We start from the raw sequence: 27,126 nt of genomic DNA, 5'->3' as shown, positions 1-27,126 counted from the left end.
AATCGGTAAATAAAAAATGTTTTGAATTTTTTTTAAATCTTCGCATACACTAGTATTCAAATGCTCCTTTTTCTGTTATATTGTATGGTGTCATTATTCCCCTTTCTATCCACGGCACGATACTCATCAATCAAATTGCCGCGTTTCTTGACCATATTGTTTTACATGAAAGTAAGGTGATTAGCGATCAGTCTTACGCTTCAGGTGCCAAGTACTGAGACGTGAAATATCTCAGTGTAAAGCCACCATTTAATAAAATATTTCAAGTCGACCTTACCAGGAATCGAAAAAAAAGATCAGTATTTTTTGGATAAATTGTTTAATAATCCGTAAGGGTATATAAAATTATTTTAAAAAAATAGAAAAAAAAATATTACAAAGCATGGTAAGTGAAGGAAGCAAAAGTGCCAATCACTATAATATGAGGTGGAATTCTCTCCACTCGCTTTACTTTTTAAAGATTTTTACGTAAGGGTAGCCATCGAGTCGAATTTCACACACACAACTGTATTCTTTATCCTTGGACACGGACTGATACGCACATATATATAGACTGGTACGCATATATAATACATAAAAATAATACATATAAAATAATATAATACATGTGAAAATAAATATTTTTTCCTTAATATTTATTATTAAACAACCCAAAAAATATTGTATTTTGCGAAATAAAAATCATATGTCATATACTCGTATAAATACCAACGTTTCAATGATTTTTTTTTTTAATGACTGAAAAAGTGTATGACGTTTTTGAGCGTGGTAAATATGGAGTATTCAAAACCTAGAATGGGAATATGGAGTAATATATTATTTTAAAATTTATATTTGAAGCCCTTATGGTTATTCATTTTAATAAAATTTATATTTAAACACTAATTTTCTATTTATTCTACAGACCGGTTTCAAAACTATACCACTTCTTTATCAAGGTGTTATTTTCCAATTAATCTTATTCTGTTTTATTTTAACAGTGTTTACTAAATATTAAATCGAAACATACGGAGCTAACAAGTCAAGTTTTCTAGTCATGTTCTTGTGAAGATGGGAGGTGTGGAGTGAGGTAGATACGACGACTGTTAAAATAAAACAGGATAAGATTCATTAAAAAATAATAAATAAGTGGTTAAAAATAGAGTTGTTTTATATTTATTTTATTTTATGATATAATATTGTTAGTAGTTTATATAAACTAGTAATTTGTATAGTAGTCTGGAAACCTGATAGCTGCATTGAGATAAGCAAGTAGAATTGACAGTAACGGACGTGTTTGTGGGAAGGTAGTCTAGTATAGAGTGCAGAAGAAGTATGTAGGTACTGTGTACAAATGTGGAACGAGAGAAGAAGCAGACAGGAAGAAGTGACATGACCACCATACGTATACCACCAGTACTTCAAGTATAATTCAGGGCCTCAAGCATGATGTTTGAAATTGTCGAATTTCCCATCTCCGTATCTTTTCGTTCCGTCTCCGTGCCTATATTTATGAAACTGTAAACGATGCCGTTCGTTAATAAGTCGCAGATTCATAGAAAAATATGAATAATAAAAACATTGGCCGCATGATAGGCGATTTTTGCGGACGACAACAAAATTCTCAAAATAATTCAAACTTTACAAGACCGTTTTCTTCTTCAATCAGAGATTAAATCTTTTAACCAATGGTGTAAAGTCAATAAATTAGAACTAAATATTAAAAAATGCAAAATAATGTCATTTCATAGAATAAAGCAACCGATTTCCTTCGAGTACGTTTTAGAAAACTCTAAATTTGATGTAGTTGAGTCCATCAGAGATTTAGGAGTTGTTTTGGATTATAAACTGACATACAACGAGCATATAGATAATACAGTAAATAAGTCACTGAAATTACTTGGCTTCATTAACAGAATATCCTCTGATTTTACTAATGTCCGTACAATCAAAACTCTTATTGCTCAACTGTTCGCCCTCTTCTAGAATATGCCTCCGTGGTCTGGTCTCCATTCTATGTCAATCGCATAAATCACATTGAATCAGTCCAGCATCGCTTGCTTCGAAAAATAGCATGGATGCTCGGACTAGAGAGAGATAATTATTCAATGTTAAATATTTCTAGTCTACAAAAACGTAGAACTAATATTGACTCCATATATGTTCGGCCTACTAAATGGTATAATTGATGTTCCATCATTACTGGGACAAGTAAAATCCAATATTCCGACTCGTAGATTGAGAAACAATGAAGTACTGTTCATCGATCAGCATAGAACAAACTATGACCTTAATTCTCCAATGACCCGTCTTTGTCGTATTGTTAACTCAAGACAAGATCTGGACTTTCTTGGTTTAGGTTTACAACGATCTAAACTAGCACTAAATAAATAGTCCAGATCATGTCTCGATGTCCCTTATGTTTGTCAGTGCTTCTTTTCTTTTTTTTATGTTTTAAAGTATTCTTTTATTGTAATATTTAAACATTATAAATTGTTTGCTTGGACAATGTCCGTTAATAAATAAAAAAAATAAATTTGACGGTTTCACTCCACTATTATAAAATATGCTTAGTATAATAAACATAATACATTCATATAGCGCCGTTTTTATGATACATTATTTTAAAGTTACTAAGGGGACAACGTATCTATTACTTTTACGTTTTAGGTCCGTATTTTTCTTTATTGCATACGAAAGCTGTAAATGTTTCATATGTTAAATAATTCAAATGTATTGTTTTTTGGGCACAAACAAACTGCCAGAAACCGAGATAATGGAATAAATATCAATGTTATTAAATAATGACTTACATTTTGAATTACCCGAAAATGAGACAATTCGCGCCCTGTAGGACAAGCGGCACGTATGACGTTTTGGCGCCAAACTTGTACGCAATGTTTATTAAAAGCGCAGTCGGCAGTCATAACGCATGACGTCAAAATGACGCGATGCCAACTGCGGACCGTTTGTATGTGCTCAATCTTAAATCCGAAAATTACAAAAGAAATCTTGTTTTGAAAACATTCATAGTTATGTCATTAGAATCGTAAAAATCCGCTCTAAATATATATTACATTTTTGACGTTATTCCAGACTTGTGAAAATACCCGATGCTTTAGGACAGATCTTCCTGCTTTTCGTGGATCTCTTTACCACTTAAACAGTGAGGGATGAAGATGGATTGGCATGATTCAGCTCGAACTCTTATATGTTTATCGTGTTTATGAATATATTGTATACCATTATTTTACTGCCCTTGTTTGTCTTTACTAAATAGTTTTATGTTCTTTTTATATATAATAAATAAATGAATGTAAACTCAGAAGGTATTTTAATTTACATATAATACCTGATTTATTAGTAATTATCAATGGAATTACATAAAAAATGAGAAAGTTTGATGTACAGATCAAAAGTCCGTGGTTCGAATTGATTCCCATGTTCTAATAGTGAGTTATTTACAACTCGTTGAAAATGGCCGTCAAAATTAAATATTTGCGTAAATTATAAGAATGCAAATATTTATTTTTCTAATAAAAAATATTTTGAATATACTACTAAACTCATTTAAAAACCGAAAATATTTTTGTGTATCGTATTATCAGCGCTATGATTTTGGAAAATATTGTGATTTTGAAATTACTCCAACTGAGTCATAAGTTCTCTTCGGTGACTTCTGCTGATTGGTGGGTTGGCCTACCGTAAATCATAAATATATCGCAACAATCTATCATTGGTTGATTCGGAAGAACTAGTGCCGTCATTCGAGACAGCTTTTTGTTTCATACATTTTCGAGAATCTTCGCCGTACTATTAAATGATATGATTTTTACCGCGCGTAAAAAAACAATGTTTATATCCAATTTCCCGTAGCACTGAACTTCCTCGTTGTCATTGAATCGGTTTTGACAAATGTACGTGATCTTTTAAAAACCCGTGCAACTACTAACGATAGTTGTAAAAAGATATATAGATATAAAAACAACTAAAGAATGTTCGCAGTCCCGAATTTCGTTCACCGCACATCAAAAGCGATATGCGGTGACGAAAATCAAGTGATAATCGAATAAAAAGCGCTTCGACGACGTGCGACGCCGTCCTGTCGGACAAGCATCGTGAATATATACTTGTACAAGGGTAGCGTGGCCGGATCCATCTTCGGACAGGACAATGGCGACGGCGGATTTATGCTCAGCCTCCAACCTGCGGTTCCTACTCGCCGCACTATACAGACTACATAATAATATACACTGTAGCCAGCCTCGCTTTAAAAAAACCCGCCATCCGACCTGCAAGTAATAAAAATGACATGTCCGCAAAGCCAAGCCCGTATTAGGAAAAGGCGCGCTCGCTTTGTGAATAAGGAAATTCCGCGCAGATGGAAATGTCGAATAAATAACATGTTTGTTCAGTACAAGAATGGTATTGTCGTGTACCTTGGTCAGTACCCAGTGCCCGAGAAGTACGTACCTAATGCCTGGTACCCAGGGAACAATGCAAAGCTTTGTTAAGCAACGAAAATGGTACAGGTAATAGTAATTATTTGAAATTTGAGAAATCCGCCATTAACATTTAAGGTGCATTTTATTTTGCAGATTTTAAATAAGGCGGAGAATGGACAAAAGTGGTGATAAAACTTAAATAATAATAGACACTATTTTTTGTTCCAACTCGATTGGGCGGGTATTGCAATATCCAAATGGGCATATAAGCATTGACAATGTGTAGAAAAATCAGAATTTGAAAAAGATAATACATACCTATATCTATTAAGATTTGAATAAAAATAATTTTAAAAAATAAGTAATAAATGAAGTATTAGGATGAAAATTGAGATTTTCCAAATACAAGACAGGAGTCTTGGAAAAAAAATATATTTGTGTTTTAAAAGTTATTTTTAATATTTAATACTGATATTTTACGATTTATAAAAACAATATGATGTTGCATGCAATTATTATTTAATCGTTATTACGTTGCAATAATATTGCTTGGTCAGATGAAATCAGCTTAGTAGCAATAAAATAAAGACTGCTAGGTCAGATGAAATCAGCTTAGTAGCAATAAAATGAAGGCACTATGACGCAATTTTTGTACTTCTTAAATATAAATTAGTTAAGTTTTTATGTAAAGCCCTTTCACATAAAGCCAACTACATCACCAAAAAGTAGCAGAAAAACAATTTTGGGAGTAAATGAAGGGTAATTTATTCAACAATTGTATTGGTTAACAAATTACAACAGGGATGGAGAATACCTTAAATAAAGGGAATATGGAAGTCTAGGCATTTACAGGGCTTATGACCAGTCAATGGTTGGTTTAAGTGACCACTTTACACACTGTGTAACATTAACCATTTTGCCTATGTTTGAACATCCATATTTCTTAAATTCTTCCATCTGTTGATTTTAGTGAAGAATGTGAACAAATTCAAATATTGTAATAAAACCAACTGGTCCAAGATGAAGTTTAATAGTTGGAAAATTGTTTTCAGGCGTTGCCTAATTTGTGAAATAATTCAGTCAGATGAATCTCTTCACAACAATAAAGGGTTGAGCTCTTCACTTCACTAAAATCAACAAATGGAAGAATTTAAGCAATGTGGATGTTCAAACATAGGCAAAATGGTGAATGTTACACAGTGTGTAAAGTGGCCACATAAACCAGCCAATGACAGGTCATAAGCCCTGTAAATGCCTAGACTTCCATATTCCATTATTTAAGGTATTCTCCATCCCTGTTGTACTTTGTTAATCTTAATGACTCCCGAGGGAGTGAAATCCAGTATTTTGTCTACAAACATTTGGACAAACTCAAATATTGTAATTGTATTGGTGTTCAAAACTTTAATCCCAGATATCTCTGCTTTTTTTTTGTCACGTGACATTTTTATCCACTTGTGTCTTTAAATCTCGATGTTCTTTGAAATTAAAAAAACAAAATACTTGACATACAAAACATCGTTCGTAATTTAAAAAAAAGAATACAACCAGATTTAAAGCCTTAGAGTATATACATCATATACTCTAAGTTTAAAGCCAAGAAAATCTTTCTAGGTATTAGGTAGTCTTTATTTTTCAACTAAGCGTAGTTTAGGTACCTACGTAGGTACTCAATGCTCGTCTTTAATTGCTGGAAATTTAACTTCCGGGATTTAATAGTAGTTTTTTCTTTATTTACAATTATTATAAAAGCTAAAAATAGTGCATTTAATATTAAATGCTTATATCGTAATATGAGAAAAGATAATGGAAAATTGCGTGTTTACCGACATAGATGGTTAGCCAATAAGCAATTTATTTGATAAACTATGTTTACGATTAATTATAAATATAAACGATTATTATCATCTGTGAGTAGTTAAAATGCGATAGAAAAAATCAATTTTAAAGCCATAAACTTATCTTATACTACTAATTAGCATTATTTGATAGGCAGCAAAACGACGATTCAAGAATAGAAAATTAAAATACAAATATTTTAATTAATCGTCAAAATCAGAACAAAGAAAACGATATCGTATTATCTTCTATAATGGATTATTTTATTATTTTTTTCTCTTTAGTTTTCTTCGAGAAGAAATTTTAGAAACTACTTTAAGAATTTTGTACAATTTCTTGGAAACGTTGATGCGTCAGTCGCTAAGCAGATCATCAAATTTATGATTATTTTATTCAAAGAGACCAATAAAAATGATTCACAAAAACACAAAACAAGTGCGACGTCATGTGGATTAAGGTGATAAGAAACATTTCTTACGTAAGGTAAAATTATATAGTATGTACGCTTATAGAATAGTAATTAAATTATATTCACATCCATAAACAAACTTATATTCTCTATTAATAAAAAAATATGCATAAACAAGTTTATCTGTAGTAAAAAAGACTAGATATGGGAGACAGCCGTAAGAAGATATGCAAATGAAGTAAACTGACAAAATACTGTATAAAAAATCAGGTGTCACCACAGCAACTCGGCCGATAGGATTAACTCGGAGGAAAGCGTCTAAAAGCTTGCAGAAGTGGACACAGATCTCCACCCAGAACATCGCCCGGGTTGTTGGTGACGACAGCCAGCTGGAAGACGTATATCAACAGTGGTTTGCATGAAGAGACCGCATTGTTCATGATAAAGTATATGAAAGAATTGGTGAAGATCAGCACTGAAACACCATATCAAAAAGAGGTGCTAATCAGATCAGCCACTTGAGCCTCGAAAATTCCCTGCATACTGTTTTGGAAGAAGTGATAGAGGAAACGAACCACAGGGGACGACCTCGCCAAGAGAACCATGATTAAATTAACGAAGATATAATGAACTACAAACAACAAAAATTATGGTTACTTGAAAAAAGCGTTGAAGGAATAAATGGAGAAAAAGATGCGAATGCTTGCGGCAGACCAATACCGGGATTGAAATCATAAGAAGAAATTCGCTATAAAAATAGTTAACACATAAGTTCTCTGTATGGCATATCCTGATATCAGTATGTTGTTGGTAAAATTACAGCTACAATTCCGAGAGGGGATCCTAGTTTGACTTTTCTCGCATCTTCTTATGTTATTATAGCTGTAACGATGAAATTTAAAGGAAGTATGTAAGTAGTAGGTACTTACTGGTATAATTCATCATCTTGACGTTTCGAAGAGTGGGTTTTCTGTGCCTACTGTATGTTCTCGCCTGGCGCCGAACCAATTGTCCGTTGGAAATACCTCTGAAACAATGATGAGATGATTAAAAAGTTTATATATTTATACCTAACAATATAACACAACTATATTATGTATATTTTTATTTGATGAGTGTCATCACACGACTGTTTGCTTGTTTGTCCGTCACAAGAACTCCGTAACGATAAATCGTAGCGACGTGAAATTTGGTAAGTCATCATAAATACGAGTAGGCCTTGCCAAGCTCCTAACCCTTTTCTTGAAATTTCAGACTATTCTGTGATTTTTTATATAACAAATAAAAATTGAGTTTAAATCGATCCCGAGCGCAGTGGGGTAGTAAAACTTGAAGAAAGATAAAGTAGATATCTTAAAATATTGCTGATTACTTTGGCAACCGAGTGTCAGTATTTTCTATTTCTATAAGGATAGGAGTAGGCGTAAGCAGCCTACACAATCATTACCCGTTCGCAACATCCCATCACTCATCACGTTACATCACTGATGAAGGCTTCCCTTGTGGTCGGTAGGTACACCTAGTCTCACGTACAGAGTACCTTCATGGGGCCGGAGGGCCTCTGGTCGGGGGGAGTGGTGGGGTAGAGTGTGGGGGAGGAGGAGGAGATTTATAGCGCGAGATGTGTCCGAAAGGATAAGGGGCAGCGCCTCGGTTAATTCGGCGAGACGGCGCCCGCGGGGGAAAGCGGGCCTAAAAGACAATACCAATCATAAGATAAAACAATTTTTTTTATTAAGTACTAATAATTACATAAATAGCATTATATGGTAAAAAAAAATCGGTTCATGGTCCCACGGTAGCGTAGCGGACTCGGTAATCAGAGGCAGGATGTTCAAACCCCACTCGATCGCGGGTATGTCAATCATAAGAAGCCACATGAGTGGCTAAGTGGGATTTAGTCTTTAAAATTATATAGCTTCATGTTTTGATTGTTTTGTAAATTTGTGTTTTTAAAAATTAATTGAAAAAAACGCAAAAGTGTATGTATATATTTTTTTAATTAGGCAGTAATTTATATTTTCATATAAGTTATAAATTAAAATACTTGGTACAATTCCACTTATTTATTTGACTAATGAAATAAGTAAAAGTGTACCAAGTGTTTTAATTTGTAACTTATATGAAAATATAAATAACCTAATTACAATGAAATACATATTTTATCGTTATATCGCCCTTATCGTTTTCGGTAAGGGCCGGTCTGAAGGTCATAAAAAAGTCAATGAGATATTGTGTTAAATTGAATATTACAACCAGAATTATCTTCTTTTTTCAAAAAAAGAGAATACAGTTCTATTAAAAAAAGGTTTCAACTAAAGTACTTCAATAATTTATATTTTTTTAAGTACTACTGAAGGCATAATTTTATGTAGAAATAAAGGAAAATGTCACAAAAATGTATGAGATTTAAAATGCTTGTATTTCTTTTCAAAATCAAATAATTAAAATTTGGCTTCGGCCACTTTCATTTTCAATTTATTATTATTAAATTATTACATCAAATTTTAGTTCAATACTTAGTCTTTATTGAGATCCCAGATACCTACGTTTAGTCTAAATTTGGAATGGCGTAATCTGCCGGCCTAAAAGTAATTATATTTTAGTTACATAAAAATTTTAAGTATATTTTTTAACAGAAATACCTTTAAAAAAATATTGTTTTTACCTAATTTATGTTTTTTTTATTTTTTTTATTATTGCGCGATTTAAAAAAAAACGTTCGTTTTACCAGACTACAGCCTCAATCGGCATTATGATTTTTTAATATAATTATAATGTGTAATGACTTTTCCATGTTGGTACGATTTTCAAATAAATAAATAATAAAGAAAGAATTTTCAATAAATAACAAACATCGAATACATATATATATTGTTTTAATACGCGTTTTCCCCTTGTTTCGTATTTGCCCACATTTCCCCGAGAGATCCCGCCGAGTCCTACCTGGGTCTAACAAAAGACCTGACACCTCCATGCCGCGGGTCATCCCGTCTCCGGTCTCCGCTCAGCCTCCCCGTAGTCCACACTCACAGCCAGAACTGGGGAGGGGGGACCGGAGGCGGAGATGGGAACAATGGTAGGAGGAATGTCGAGGCCTGTGAAGGATCTCACTATTCTTTATTTTTTTATTTATTTACAATATTTTATTTTATATTTTTTCAGACAAAAGTCCCAACTCCATGGGACCAGAGTCCTGTGTTGAGTTGGGACGAACAATTATCATTAACTCTAAAAAACATATCACACCAATTTGAATTACATAAAATCAGAAACACAACAAAAAAAAATTGTACATGGCACATCAATATAAGTGCAAACACGAACACTTATTATCATTATTATATTTGGATCGTTTATATAGACCAATCCAAAAAATAAATCGTTTATTTGAGGTTCAACATGTCAATAATCGGAATAATCGGCGCGCGTGCATGCGACGATGTACATATTAATGTAGAGGAAGCGAGGTACGTATGCAGACAGAGTGACATGGATTTATATCCTCTCTGCCTACCCCTACGGGGAAACGGCGTGAAGGTATATTTGTTTTTATGTTATTGATTATCTCTTTCAGAACTACTCGTACATACCTACAATTCAATACTCATTCATTTGTATAAGAGGAACAGTGGTAATTTTTTTTTCTTGTGTTGAGCACACTGAATTTGCGCCAATGTTTAGAGTAAATTTAGCACTCAATAAAAAGGCACGCGACGGTCGCGAAGCCGTTCACGCTCTTTTTCTGCGAATTCTCTATCAGTTTAATGTTTCTTGATTTAAACGATTATTGGCCCACGTGAAGTTAGCAACCATTTAAAATTAATTATAAATTTTACTAAGAAAGTGATTCAGTAAATCTTTGTAAAGTTTTAAGTTACAATAAAACATCAATAATTCGAAACAAAACGATCGGCTGATTTATTAAACAAAAAACATTAAATCCACACTCCAACATAGTTGATTGATTTATTTTATTTATTAAACTTGTGCTTTTGTCGTTGCACATTTATTTATTTATTAATAAATAACGTATCCCAAACTCTATGAGGCCAAGGGCCCTGTGTTGAGTTGGGATTCAACAAAATGGAAAGTGAAAGCACGTAAATAATTAAATAATAGAAAAAATAAATGTTCTCATCGGGAATAGAGCCCGAGACCCTACGTGCATGAGTCAAGTGCCTTAGCCATTACACCACGGAGACGCTGAATTTTAATTTAAAATTTATAGTTCCTGAACTGGTGCCTGAAGATTAAGACTACAGGCAAAAAATAATTTAGGATAATGATTGATTACTTAATTTTTTACGTGTATTATGTTTACAAAAGGAAGTCATAGTTTCTAGATTGGCATCTGAAACATAAGACTGATCACCTTACATTATATGTAACGAAAATTATGAAGATACGCTACAATTGAGGCTCCCCACGCAGTAGTGCATAGAGAGTAGTTCCCTATGCACTACTGCGTGGGGATAGAGAAATAATGATGATGATAAAGGTACGTAATTTTATTTAAATTCACAAAACGTTCCCACCACAAATAGTATCCTGGGATTAAAAAGTTAATCCCGTTCCAAACATAATAGAATATCAACATACGAATACGAATCTTCTAGGAAGTTACCTATAAATATATTTTTTTAATAGTTTATGTACTCCGATGAATTATGACTTTAATTTGTGGTACACGGGTAGTGTTATGATATTTCTACCATAAAACGAATGAAATATGGCGACCCATTCCTAAGAATTGGACTCTGAAAAAACGTATAATAAAATCATAAATGAAGGAGTTACGACTTAGGTCCAGCATAAATAATTCCAGCGTCGCGTCGTTTACCTGTTCGTATTTATACATCTGGGAATATACATCATGGCGAGTGAAGGTGAATAAAAAATATAATAGAAGTAAATAGAAATAGGCAAGTGTGTTAAAAATAAAATGACTAAATAGCACCCCCGGAGTAATAGTGGCCAATACTTATTTCCTATTTTTTTAAAAATAAATTTAAAGTAATAGAAATTCCATATTGCAAATCGACACTTGCGCAGACACTTATTTTTCATAGCTCTAAAATTGTTCAACGCATTCCTTTAGGATAATGGAATGATAGGGATTAGTTCACTCATCTTTATTATTTTTTATTTAAAAAAACAACAGAAAATTGATAAACAATTCATATTAAAATATGCTGTATGAGTCCAATTGAAGTTTTTCACGACTATATAAAACATTTTGTAGACGTACTAATGAACATATTAAAAATATATACGAGTATCTAAAAATACTTAAAAAACATTATACAAGAGAGTTAAATTAAATAATAATTATTTCGGTCCTAAGGCATTAGGAGGGATGAAAAGGGTATGAAAAGATTAGGATAAAAGAGTAGGGATAAAATAGGAAAAAGGAGGGATTGTGTTAGTACCCTTAAAATGTTTGTTTTGATTATTTTTTTTTGTTGAAATTATGAATAAAAAAAGCGGATTTAAATCGCTTTGATGTAAAGAGTATTCGTTTTATATCCTAATTTTTATTAGCAAACATTTGCGTTAACACCTTTTCAAATCGTTGATATCTATTATATTATTCTAAAAGATACAGGCCAAGCCTTGCGGGATTTTATTTTTTTATGTGAAAGTTTATTTTGTATTTATTGTAAAAAAGCAAAAAAACATGAAATATAATATTAAATATTTAAAAAAATGAATGCAAACAAAACCAAATGCTTTTTTTCGATAAGTGAAACAATACAATAAGATAAATGAGGAGGCAACAAATAATCTACTTTGATGTGGGTCAAAACCTCGTAGGATTAATGTCCATATGACGTGAACTTTAATTTTGAAAATACTTTTTAAATGATAGAAATCTGATATAATAATTTAGAGATTAGATGAAAACATCTTAAATAGTTCCATTATTACACCAATATGCCTTATCCGACGACTACCTAATTTTAACCACAAACCACAGCAACAAGTAAGTGGCAATAACGTAGACTGGGATCCAATCATTGTTATCAGAATTCAGAGAAATTAACGCCCAAAACGTGATTACGACTCCTTATCTTTACGCTCGATTATAAAGAATTCAAATTAGTAAGCAGTATGAATTCATGTATACTTAATGTATTAAAAAACATTAAATATTGAGAAAAAAAGGTTTCGTTACATACATTAATATTTTACCTACGAAAACATAATATTCAAATGCCTCAAAGAAAAACGCAGAACAAAGAAAAAACAATTTATCATCATCATTCCCCTTTCCGCAGCGAGTGGTGCAAAGGCCACTGCGTTGGTTAACCAAATGCAGCGTATTTCGATCATCTGTTATTTGAAGGTAAGGTGATCAGTCTTAAGCTTCAGGTGCCAGAACAGGAACAAAGAAATATTGCAGTTTGAACAACCTTTAAAATCAATATTTCACGTGCAACCCGACAGGAATCGATTTCCTCTCAGGATTTTTACATGTACGTTTTTTTAATATATAAATAATTTACATTTGGAATATATTTATATTAAAGTTCAGAGATATTTTCAAATGTAATAATGCTTTTTTAGCTCATAGATTTCAGATTTTGAAGTTCCTTTCAGTTTGTTTCAGATTTTGTGACATTTTGGGTACCCAAAACGAAGTCTTTCTAAACGAGCAAATAGTTGATAATACTAAAAGGTAAATTATGAAAGTGATTATTTAAAAGGCCTGTAAGTGCCTAGACTTTCATATTCCCTTCTTTAAAATGTTCTCTATCTCGGTTGTCATAAATATGTTAATTTGTATAACTTTATAGAGGGTAAAATTTAGAATTAAACGTCTACAAAAATTTGGACAAACTCAAAATTAAATTGATTAAATCAACTGGTCCAAAAAAAGTATAAAATTGAAAAATTTTTTCAGGCGTTGCCTAGTAAGTAGGTGATTGTATACTATAATACTTCCATCTCCGACAGATCAAATACGTGCACAGAAATATTCCTATAGATGCAACTAAAGCTCTTGTAAAAGCTTATGTCGTTTCGCGTCTAGATTACTGTAATGGAATATACGCAAATCTCCCGAAATATCAAACTAAAAAACTTCAATCTGTTTTCAATTCAAGCAGCAAGGCTTATTACGGGAGTAAAAAAATATTCTCACATCTCTCAACATCTACGGAATTTGCACTGGTTAATAAGCCCAGAGAGAATAAAATACAAGCTTTGCTGGACAGTATTCAAATCCCTTAATGAAATGGCTCCAAAATACCTATCGGACCTTTGTATTAGGGAAAATATATGTCAAAGAAAATCTACTCTTAGGTCAGCATTTGATTCAGGAAGAAGAAAACTTGTCGCGATCCGGCGCTCCCCAAACACTAGATTTGGGATCGTGCTTTTACCGCTGCCGGCCCCTCTGCCTGGAACCAATTGCCTTCAAACTTATAAATATGAATCATCAACAGTCCCAGTCAGTTCAGATCCCAACTCAAATCCCACTTCTTTAGACTATCATACCCTCAATTTTTAATCTGGAAATACAATATAGCACTTTAGAGTAGTTAGAATGTAAGTTTAGGTATACAATTGTAAAGCGCCCTTGAGGTGATTTTTTATAAAAATGGCGCTATATAAATCAGCCAAATATTATTATTATTGTAATTCAGTCAGATTAATCTCGCTCACATAAATAAAAGTTTCAGCTTTTTAAAGTCACAAAAATCAACTGATTAAAGAATTGAGGAAATATGGATGTTTAAACATAGGAAAAATGGTGAAGGTTACACGGTGTGTAAAGTGGCCACTTAAATCAGCCAATGACAGATCCTAAGCCTTGTAAATGCCTAAACTCAAATATTTTCTTTTCTGAAATGTACTCCCCTCTCTGTTGTAATATGTTTATAAAATAGCTGATAATTATCAAAGGTAAAATAATCATAATTATGAAAGTTATTATTTATTATAAAACAAGGTTTATAATAAATAATAACTTTCATAATTATGATTATTTTACCTTTGATAATTATTTACTTTTAAAAGTGTATCATTTTCTGAATATACTGGACTAGAAATTTAACTTCTAAAATTAATATTATACATAAATAAATACAAATCGATTAATTAAATAACATTTAAAGCAAACTGTACCTTGTAAAACGCAAAATAAAGAGAATGTCATAATTATATAAATATTATATAATTAGTTATCAAAACGCGTTGTATTAATGTAAAATAGTAATTAATCAATTTTAGACATCATACGATATAAACAAGGATATTTTTGTTAACTGCTATGTTTAGATAGTATTTTAAATTACATTAATTAAAATGTAAAATCTAACGATTTTAAGTAGAAATATCTAACCTAACCATATAAAATTATAGTTTATCGTAGATACTTAAAAATACTATTTTATATGCATACGACAACCAAAACCAATAACAATTTAATTAATGTAAAAATAACATCTGAGTATAAAAAAGGCAATTAGTATTGCTGAAAAGATTTTAAGATGTCTGGACAGATTTTAAGATAAACACGTATGCCTTTAGAATAGATAAAAATTTCGTAGATTAAACGCAGAAAATATTCATAATGCTACAAAAACATTGAAAGGCAGATTAACCCTTTGCTCACTGGCGGTACAAATTTGTACTGATCTAAAATAACTCATATACGAAAATGCATTTGATGTAACTAATCACTGTCAGTACATATTTGAACATTTTTGTGTAGTTTCGGAAATTTTGAAGTAATTAGTTCCAAAAAATTCCAAGACTCCTAGGAATCAGTTTTACGTAGAGCTTTTATCTGTTTAATTGCGCAAAATTAATACTCTTTTACAAACCTCAGTATTATAATAGGAAAATATCTTTTTTTTTACAATTTAAAATAAGGGTCTGTAAAATACTGTCGAGTAAAAAAGAAACTTTTTCTACTTATTAGTAAAATATTTTTTAATTTATAATTTTGAATTCCCGAAAAACGCTCATTGCATTGGCCACGCCCCTAATACGTCACGATTCATGTTTTTTTTATCTTTGAACATCGTCACAAATCTTGACATCACAATTATCAATGCCAACCATGTCGCGTTTTTCACATTTAAAAAAAATCATCTTTTTTAAAGTTGTGTATGAAAACATTTCTCTACATAATCCATATTCATTTTGAAAATACAATTAATTATCTAAATACATTTCATGTATTTTTATCGGTATTCGTAGAGTGTGATATTTCCCTATTATGATAACAAGTAAATTATTTTATATTATTCAACAATTTTTGTGGATTGATTATAATGAGTGAAACGTCGGCCTCGTGTTGAATGGTCAGCGCGTTTGCTTACCATGCAAGAGGTCTCGGGTTCGATTTCCAACATGGTTGATATAAAATATTTATTTAAAAGGGTGTTTTCGTACTATAATATTTCATCGTTCCTGGACTGGTACCTGAAGCGTAAGACTGATCATCTTAACTTTACGTAACAAAAATAATCAAGATACGCTGGGATTGGTGTACTGATACATTGCCCTATGCACTATTAGGTGAGGAAATGGAATGATTATGATGATGATTATAATGAGGGTTTTTAATTTACTTTTGTAAACACATCGTATTGAAAAAATAACAACTTTTTATATTGTAATTCCCTCACGATACAAATTATTTGTACCACTATAATTTTTTTGTATGTGAAGAGTTTTCAAGCTATAAATTACATCATTCAAAAATAAAAATTCAAAAACTCTACTAAATCTATCTTTAGGGATGAAAGGTATCGTATCGATTGTATCGGTATTAATAAATTTATATAGGATACGTACTAGTGACAGACCGAAACAAGATCTTAAGCCGAAACTTATTTAAATAAGTTAAAAGTCAATTCAAAACCCCCAAAATTAGGCGTTTTTATTTTTAAACCTTACAAGTTCATTAAAATAAGTGTTTAATAAAATACACAATGAAAGAAAAGGCATAAATTAATGGTTCGATGTATTATTATAACATACATAGATATAATTGATATGTAATAGTTCTCAATGAACGCTATAGAAACCTTAACGTATTAACTCCAAAGTAATGACAAAAAAATTTACATAAAAGATCTTAGAACTCACAAGAAATTAGAGAAACGAGCCATAAGACGCACCCGAGTACAGCCGAACGTTATCCGACACATCCCGATCCATTTTTCTGATTTAAAATCTCCAATATTGTGCACGTGTATTGAATACACAGCACCGTAACGCGCGGATGTTTTTAGCACAATAAGGGAAGGGTTAACAATTCTGTTCCTGGACCAGCACCTAAACCGTAAGGTTGATCCAACCACCACTTTCATGTTACATATGATGATAGAGATACGTTGCATTTGGTGTAAGAATAAAGTGCCCTATGCACTATCGGTGTGGACAAATGTTGATGATGACGATGATTCTGCTATTTTTATTATATTTAAATAGTTATTAGAAAATGACGTCAGGGGGTCGGTTATAAATAATCGTATTTATTTAAACCATAAATAAACGAATGTTTGGTAAGTCCTGCCTAGTTCCTATCCTAAATCAAATCGGCTAGACCAAAGCTTAATTAAAAGTCACAAGATTCGGGTCCACGGAGACAGCATCAATCCAATTAACACAATTTATGGAGAGGAACATCTAAAGAGATAATAAAGCAAAGACAGGACTTTAACTAGATATAACCCGTGGTCATAACCGTTTATAAACAACGCACCGTTGGGTCTGTAAACGGAAATCAAAAATACAAATAAGACCAAATTAAACTTTTTTGATAAAGGTCCGGGCTTATAATTTTACATGTCAATAAAGTTTATTACATTTACTGACTTCTTCGGTTGGAAAATTAATAAATAATACAAATTAATAAATCATCATAATATATTATGTAATAAGATAAATAAAAAATCGGAAATTACGCCTAGTGATTGTATTCATATAGATGTAATCGTATTTTTTTAAAATATAGTAAACGCCTTGGTTTATCTACATATTAACTAAACAAATATTTTGTTCTAACGATGGATTGGCAAACCCAAAATTATAAATACATACCTTACAATAATACAGTATATTAATTCATTATAATTCATGATTCCATTTCCACACCTAATGGTGCATGGGGCACTGCATTGTTACAATAACCGCGGCGTATCTAATGTAAAAAAAAAACATTTTCAAACAAATATTTCACGTCCACTATGTTAGGAATCGAAATAGAAACCTCTTGCATAGTACGTTAACGTGCTAATCATTTGACAGCAAGGCGGACATAGTAAATAGTAATCTTAAAACCCTCCTGTTCTCAAAATTATTGGAATAAATCCGTAGCATGTGATGATAAAATTAATTGATTTACTAAAAACTTTTTCTTAGAATTAAACTCACGTCAAATTTAAAACTAATATTAATGGAATCATTTTGTAAAGCGCCCTTTAGGTATTACGAAAACGACGATATATAATTTGTGCATAATATTAAAAAGTTTTAAAACAAATATTATCTGATGATTAACCAATACTTATGTATTGGTTCATCATAGAAACAAATTATGTACCTTAAAAGATAAACCACGGGAGTCTTATTTAACAAAATTTTCAGGAAACAAGATTTTGTGATTGTGCTATTTCCAAAGCATTTTAACCTGTGAACCAAAAGGGATGATTTTAGTCTATGAGGAACTTTTAATGTAAAATAATGATCATTTGGATAATAAAGGTACAATAAAATAGCAAATCTGGGGCAAAATAAAATAATTTCAAGATCTAAATTTATTGCAACAGACGGGGAAGACATTTTTGAGAAAGCAATATAGAATTCTAGGCTTTTACAGGGCTTATGATCTGTACTGATGTTTTTTTGCATTAAAAGAAAGTTGACTTCAGATTTTAATTTTAACTTAAAAATGCGTTTTTATGACGAAAGTGGACTTGGTAGTTTTATTTACATAAAAAATAGCTTATTACCTCTATGGCTGATTACGATAATTTATGCATTTTTAATTGCAAAACGGCAAAAAGTAGACTCCCGTGTATTATTTATTTATTTAAAACTAAAGGTACAAATAATAAGTACTTAGCTGGACTTATTGCTAAAAGCAATATCTTCCAGCCAACCAAAAAACAAACTGGTCAAAAGAAGAGATTAGCCAAATTTTTGAACTAAAAAACCATAAATATAAATCAAAAGATACATACATATGTTAAATAATAAAAAACCTAATAATTAAAAAAAAAACAGATGTTTTTTAATTGGGAGATAAGGCTATAAACACTAGATAGTAATCCAATGAAAATTATTTAAAAAAAATAATCCCATCACAATATAATTTTTGAATTTTTATAATTAAAAATACTTATCACATGATAACTGATGTCATTATTATTATTAATTTTTACAATCGATAATTATTATTACTTTTTATTGCGTCTGTAATATTATTTTTCCTAAGTGCTTGCTGATTAGAGTTAAGATTAATGAAAATAGCATTTTTCGCGTAAAAACAAGATTAGCCTACCAATTAATTTAGTTTAAAACAGTGATCGAAATCGACTAAGGCGTTTTTAATCAGGATTTTTTTTACGCTACAACATGTCAGGAGGCCCAATTACAATGGTGAATTACAGCTCTGAACACCCAGGCTTGAGAAATAACACTTTTTTGTGGCCTCACACAGTCAACAGATAGAAGAGTCGAGGAAATTAGAATGTTTAAACATAGGCAGAATGGTGAATGTTACACAGTGTATTAAGTGGCCACTTAAACCAACCAATAACTGTGCATAAGGCCTGTAAATGCCTAGGCTTCCATAATTCCTTCTCAAAAATGTTTTTCCTCTCTGTTTCAACAAATTTAGATCTAGATAACTCCCCAGGGAGAAAATCCAGCCTGTCTACAAACATTTGAACATACTCAAACATTGTTGTCTTAAATTTCTCGGCACTATAAATAATGTGTAAATAATAATTTAAAAAATTGAAAAACCGTTACTTGTTGATTTGCATAAAATGCATCGTCACACCATTTAAATAATTGATTCCTTACATTTAAAATTAAAGTGCGCTTTTACTATAGATAAAATTACACATTTAAGTTGGTAAAAACAAAGAAAATATACATTTAGTTATACATATTCATATATATTTTTTATGAACAAAATAATTCATATTTAAATTAAAACAATTACATCAACAGGTTCGACTGAAAACACGACAGATCTACATTAATTTGATCATGAGATTTCATGACATTTTCTGTACAAATTTATTTACTTGTTCGTAAAAGCACGTCATTATAAATTTTATTCCAACATATTATTTATTTAAATTTAAAACTACGATTATCGGAAGCCATCTCCGGGTCTCGGGATTGGTCGGATTTAGAGGAACCTTAATCAGAAACAGCTCGTTAAAAAGAGGATTGACAGAAACATGATTCGTTTTAATTAAAAGCCAACCGTTTCGATTATCATTCGAGTTCGGACGCCTTGTGTTATATCTTACGTCCTCTCGTGGTGTGAAAAGGAGAGGTGACGAGTCGCAAATGTGCAAACTGGAAACACCGCCATTTGTCACACCGTTCGTTCCTAATTCATTGGACAGATTCACAAGAAACCAAGCGATAAAGGAAGCGATCAAGTTTTATTAAATTCAATATGCAGGTAACCATAATAATCGTATAACTTTATGTAATATTTGTCGATATAAAAACTAAAATATGATTTATTTTATGGGAAAGTGTTAGTAAATAGTATCGCTATTAAAATATTCAAGCCATTCTAAAAATGTTTTTTTAAGAGTTCCTCGCGTATGTATATTTAGTGAATCTGATCTTTAATTTGAATAAGTTGCAACAATTCAATTAATATAAAGTACCACTCTTATTCGATTAAAGTTGCATATAGTTGCAATTATTGTTTTGCCCTTGTTTGTCTTTGCTAAATAGTTTTATGTTCTTTTTGTTCGGTTTCTTGCATTTATGTTTCTTCATGTAACTATTGTAATTGGCTTAGGCCGTATATATAATAAATAAATAAATATAAAAAGTAGTGCGATCAATTTTATCGATATAAGTGGTTTGAATTTTCGAATAAGAAATCCGAAAATTAAAATTACATTTGTACCGTATCCGCCGTACCTATTGCCGTAATAACAATATTTTAATTTTCGGTTTTATTTTTGGGAAAATTCGAAATATCTAATTTGAAAAATCTAATAGCCTTTCATCAATTTAGTTTCAAAACAAAAATAGTGTCATTGAAAACAAAATAACCTTAAAATATTTCTTCTAGGAACCAGTAAAAATAATATTTATTATGAAAGGTACAAAACAAGTGATGTAATTTGTAAGGGAAAAAAAGATGCGAGACAATAAAAAAACTACAAATCCATTTCTGACACCTTGAAGCCCAAAAAAATAAAAAGAACCCCTTCGGCGTCCATACAATTCCACGAGCTGTCAGGCGCGGCGTGGTGCCACAAAGCCTGGCGGAGAGAAAAAACCAACCTTACATAAAGGGGTACCGATATCCAGACGGTCGGCTGCGTCATAACCAGGTATAGGGAGATGGGCCCTTTTGAAGCTGCGAACCTGTATCTCGGTTATAATACCCGTTGCCGAGCGACGGACCACAACTTGCTCAAGGGCGCGAGACTAACATTTTTTTATTAGTAAACTTTAAATTAGAAGGAATATGAATCAAACTGGCATGTTCTTAAAAGCATGAAGTAAGGAGACAGTTAACGTTTACAACACCACAAAAAGTATATATTAAAAATGTCACTACTCTCGTCCTCCTGTCCCGCTTATATAAAAAAAAACAATATTTTATTAGCTGAAAATGTTAACGAATATAAATAGTCCCTACATACTGGAGTATTGCGTGAATAAATATTTTTTCGTCTTATTTTTCCAGATCTGTTCCTATCACTAGTCAGCACTTTCGCCTCATCCCCCGGCAATCTTGCGTCCCTTAGTTCCGCCGAACAAAGCCAAAAGGTTGTCATCGATGGCCTTCCAGGACGGCGGGAGCCCGCATGTGAAAAAGGGGTAACTTGAATTAAGAAGGCTCTCTTGAGGTATCCGCAGCATGAGTCCAAGCCAGGTCCACTGACGCGCCCCACCCTCAAAACGCCCGTTATAGGAGGCTGCTGTGTTCGTTCTCGAGCAATTACTCCCGAAATTAAAAAAAAAATGTTTTGAGTTTTGGTAAGGTGCCAGGATTCACACCTATATAGGAGTACCAGCATTATACAAGAGATATACATATTTTTTTTAATGAACAAAAAGTTATTATGTTTAAGCGGAAATGGTCAAAAACCTTGTGTTTGTGCTCTTTTTTAATGTTTTAAATACACTATCCGAGATTTCACCATCCAAATCGACAAACTCGTAATAAAAAATACAAAAATAGTTACAATATTTGAGTTTGTCTACAAACATTTGGACAAACTCAAATATTGTAATAAAACTAAATGGTCCAAGAAGAAGTTATAAAATTGTAAAATTGTTTTCAGGCGTTGCCTAGTATGTGAAATGATTCAGTCAGATGAATCTCTTCACAACAATAAAGGTTTCAGCTCTTTAACTTTACTAAAATCATCATATGGAAGAATTTAAGAAATATGGATGTTCAAACATAGGCAAAGTGGGGAATGTTACACGGTTTGTAAAGTGGCCACTTAAACCAGCCAATGACAGGTCATAAGCCCTGCAAAAGCCTAGACTCCATATTCCCTTCTTTAAGGTATTTTCCATCCCTGTTGTAATTTGTTAACAAAAATAAACCTTTTAAATTGCATCTTATGAACTAAAAACACACAGCACTTTTTATAATAGTTAATTTTTTTCTCAAAGATATCCAAGGTATTTTTTGAATCGGATAGGTACCTACTCGTATTTACTACAAAGGTACTTACAGCAGAAAAGGCTAGAGGCAAAAATTTTGTATTATTTTTACTCTTCTTTCTTTATTGGCGTTTTTAGCTCCCTACTGGAGACTGGAGTGTTCTAGCCAGTGCCGAGTTTGGAAAAAATTTTTACTCGTTATTTTCGTTATCTGCAGTATTTATCTAAAATTTGTTTAAATACATAAATTGACTACATAAGCCTCGATGGAGGTTCTATCTTACAGCGCGGGATCAATGTTTTAATGCTCATCATTTAAAAATGTAAATACTTAACGAAACACCTTTGGTCATTACGAATGTTTTGGTAAAAAAGTATTAAAAACTTTTGGCAGTAAAACCTCTCGTAAAACGTTGGAAATCGTATTTTTAATTGAATTTACAGAATTCCACCGAACCGTTCATAATCTGTAATCACTTTGGTGATAATTTGAAGCGCAGCGGTCTTTTTTTAGCTTCATGTCCAAGTGTTGACATTACTAAATTATGCACAAAAAATCAGACCATTGAATTTATAAATAGGTACTTATATTTTAATGATTTTTTACTAACACGAATAAAATGATTTTGAGATAATAAATTGGACACATACACGAGAAAAACTGTGTAGTTTTCAAAGACAAACATTTTTTTACTGTCTATATTTAATACAAATAAGTATCATCCATAATCTGTTTATACATTAAAAAAGTTCAGCGCTACAGGAAATCGGATATAAAAATGTTTTCTTACGCGAAGTAAAAATTAGAGCATTTAAATGAACGGCAAAGTTTCTTGAAAATGCATGAAAAAATAAAGATTTTAATAAAACGAACTACTTTGATAGACGTCACTAGTTCTTCCAAATCAACTAATGATAAAGAGTTGTGATAGATTTCCGGTTTGCGGGAAGCCAATTGATTAATCAGCACAGAACTCTCTGCGAAAGGGGGGAAGAGATCTTGAAACGTCACATGCGGAGTAAATTCAAAATAACAAAACTTTTAAAAATCATAGCGCTGATACTGCTATACATATTTATTTTGTTATTTACAAAAAACTTCGTACATTTATGATGTAGCTGCAAGACGTGTTGTAATCTTACTACTTTTTAGTATTCATATTATTATTATTTTTAAATACATTTACATTTAAATTTACACATTTTAAAAATTTGTCAATTTTTAAAATGTGTAAATGGGGGCTAAATTTTTATGCGCTCTGTAGCTGTAGCAAGACGTCCTGTCTGTTATAATTTTTAATTGATCTTAATTTAAAACGAGGAACTAGAATCCCAACTGTCCATGCGCTCTGTAGCTGCAAGACGTGCTGGGATATTTATTTATTGTACAAGCGTCCTTGAGGTGATTTTCACAAAAACGGCGCTATATAAATTATCCAGCTATATATGTTCCTCTGAATGTTCCCAGTCGCCGAGTAAGATCGTGCAGTACATATCTTACAACATTTAATAATAATATAGCGCTATCACTGAATTCATAAAATGAAATAGTCCCTTTGTGGGCATAATATTATTGAAATAAGTAGATGACTTGATAAAATTAAATTAAGCTTGTACATTGCATGCGTCTTAACCGACAAAAATCCTTTGCCTCTTCTACATTCACACATACCCTTCGAGAGCTTTTCCTTCTGACATGCCAGACTTGAATCTAGCGACTTATTTGGCCGGCTTCATCCTACGCTGAATCACTGCCAATCAGTGGCGAACGGTGGTTTAATTTACAGGTAAGCTATAAAAAAATATAAATTTGTACCTACATAGCGCATATTAAATCATACAACACCTCTCTCATATATGAAATCAACTCAACAGACAATCATTATTAAAAATGTTTTGAGTTTGTCCAAATTTTTGTAGACAAGTACTGGATTCAATCCCCCGGGGAGCTGTTAATATTAACATATTACAACAGACATGAAGAACATTTTACGGAAGGGAACCTATCATTGGCTGGTTTAAGTGGCCACTTTACATACTGAGTAAGTCAACGTTAAGTAAAAGTAAACGCCAAAAGATAGAAGAGCCGAAAGAATGTAGATGTTTAATATAGGCAGAATGGTGAATGTTACACAGTGTGTTAAGTGGCCACTTGAACCAGCCAATGACAGGTCATAAGCCCTGTGAATACCTAGACTTCCATATTCCCTTCTGTAAAATGTTAGTCATGTCCAATCATTATTATTACCTTCGCTGTATATTACCTATATGTAAATATATTCTTCGTTATTTTATTACGAAGCTTGTAAAAAAGTTTATAAAAAATACCACAATGACTTAAGCCGGACTTAATTAGGATTGAAATATCAACTGGCCATTTTTTTTTAAATGCCAAAAACGGCCACGTCGAGCGCTACATGTCCTGCGATATGACAGCACTAAAGTAATTGTAGTCATATTATGTCAACAGTAGCATCTTAAAGAAAAATAGCCCTTAAAAAATAATGTTTGAAATACTATTTTCCAAATCTAAAATCTTCAAAAAAAATGAGTAATTAGCGAGCTTACTCTAGGGGAAAAAACCGCGACTTGGTTTAAGGTGTTCAAAATGTAGTATACTTATTTGTATGAAGAAAAAAAGCGAAATAATCGGCAAGATTCATGGCTCACTGCTGGCGTTGGGCACGTTTTATAAATATTTTTATTTATATTTGGAGAAAAATACAAACAGTGGCAACGATTAATAAGAAATAATCATTATTTGTTAGCATTATTATGGATAGTCAAATATAATGGTAGGCTGCGCATAATCGTTTATAAAGACAATTCACCCAGGCTACCAAGTCAAATTAATGATTTTTACAAGCTCGACAAAATTACGGAATCGAACCCGAAACTCCTGCGCTCGTACGTTTATTTATTATTTAATACAGCTTACATGTCATAACTACTTTTAAAAATATTAAATAATAAATGCTGTAGCATTCCAATCCCCAATCCTTTATCTTGAATCTTGTTAGAGGTAAATTATATTTTGGTTGTTAATTATATTTAGTATGAGTGGGTGTTGTATGGGGATCAGAATGCAAGACAAGCTTTACCTTCATCCATATTCAGTGTTAAGTTACTGAAGTCAGGCTGTTTTCATGTAAGCAATTAGAATCGTGATGGGTTGTCTTGTGAGGCGCCAGACACGAAATTATATTGTGGGTCTGTTATTGCTACCACACAGTACACAGACAATACTCTGAATGTCTAATAATTTAATAAAAACCTAACATACGTTCTCTAGCTGGCAAATAAGGGTTGCTGGTTTAATTTCAAATAAAAAACTCTTCTTGAAAAAATCAATGATAGTAGGGTACATTGGAACCAATATTTCATGTTTATTATTTATGTTGTTAAATAATTGTAATTTGCATTTCTTTAAGGGTTGTTTAATCCATCACGTAATGCAGACTGTAACTAAAAGGTAGATGTTAATGAATAGAAAGCAGATAGCTGCTAAACTGCCGATATGTACAGAAAAATAGGTCCACATTATCTGCAGAAGCCGTATTTAACTGAATTTCCCCATTATGAGTAAGTTCAGTGACTTAAAAAAAAATCATTTGTTAATAGACCATTAAACTAAGCCAAAAAAGTTTTATTTTTATTTTTATATATCGTATTATCAGCGCTATGATTTTTCAAAGTTTTGTATTTATAAAATAAGTCAGCGTGTGACGTCAGAGGTTCTTCTCTGTCCGTTCTTCTGATTGGTTCGTTTACGGTAAGCAAACCGGATATCCTTCACAGCCCTCATATCATTGGTTGGTTCACACGAACTAGTGACGTCGTTCATAGTAGTGCATTTTTAAGAAAGTTTGCGATACAATTTAATGATCTAATTTTTACCGCGCGCAAGAAAACTTTTTTTGTATTTAATTTCCCGTAGGGCTGAAGTTCCTCATTGCCAAATAAATGCCAAATAAGGCCACACTGATGATTAAACGTCAAAAATATGAACACGTCAAATCAAACATGATGATTTTCATTTAGAACATTACCCAAAACACTTAATAAGGTAGAATTGACCAAACCGTATTAGTTTTATTTCCGTTGTTGAAGCAGTTTTATACACCATTTGACGTTTAATCATCAGTGTGGCCAATATATGAAGCGAAGTGTCGTCGCATTAAAACAATAAAAATCTCTTAATTAATCACTCTCTAGGGGGTAGAGGTGATACAGAATACCACCCCTGGGTTCAATTTCTGGCACGGTGGACGTGAAATACTGATTTTGAAAGTAGTTTAAACTGCAATATATTAATGTTCCTGGTCTGGCACCAGACGCGTAGGACTGATTACCTTATCTTCATATAACAGATGATCTAAATACCCTGCATTTGATTCACCACTGAGTGCAGAAAGGGAAATGATGATGATGTCGATATGCATCTTGATGAATTATTTCCTCTTTTAATTGTCAGTTTCATTAATTAACTTTTTGATACTAAATTATTTGTCTTCGCATTTTTAATAGTGCGTAGGCTTCCATTTACGGTTTTGGTTATGCGCACGAGAAAAAACTCGTATTTCTCATGATATATGAATT

At 32.0% G+C, this 27,126-nt stretch overlaps 1 protein-coding gene across 1 annotated transcript in view; it reads right to left on the bottom strand.

The window, feature by feature from the left end:
* tkv (serine/threonine receptor kinase thickveins) overlaps window positions 1-27,126 on the bottom strand; it is a 120,804-nt gene that overhangs the window by 44,442 nt on the left and 49,236 nt on the right. The window contains exon 2 of the mRNA XM_088232607.1: window positions 7,602-7,699. Within this exon, the coding sequence (XP_088088733.1) occupies window positions 7,602-7,617 (16 nt within the window). The 5' untranslated portion in view covers window positions 7,618-7,699. The remainder of the gene's footprint in view (window positions 1-7,601; window positions 7,700-27,126) is intronic.

The sequence above is a fragment of the Micrasema longulum genome, unplaced genomic scaffold (genome assembly GCF_059751315.1).
Source record: "Micrasema longulum isolate JH-2025_06_02 unplaced genomic scaffold, ASM5975131v1 h1tg001000l, whole genome shotgun sequence".
Taxonomy (NCBI): Eukaryota; Metazoa; Arthropoda; class Insecta; order Trichoptera; family Brachycentridae; genus Micrasema; species Micrasema longulum.
This window is presented reverse-complemented; position numbering and strand designations above follow the sequence as displayed.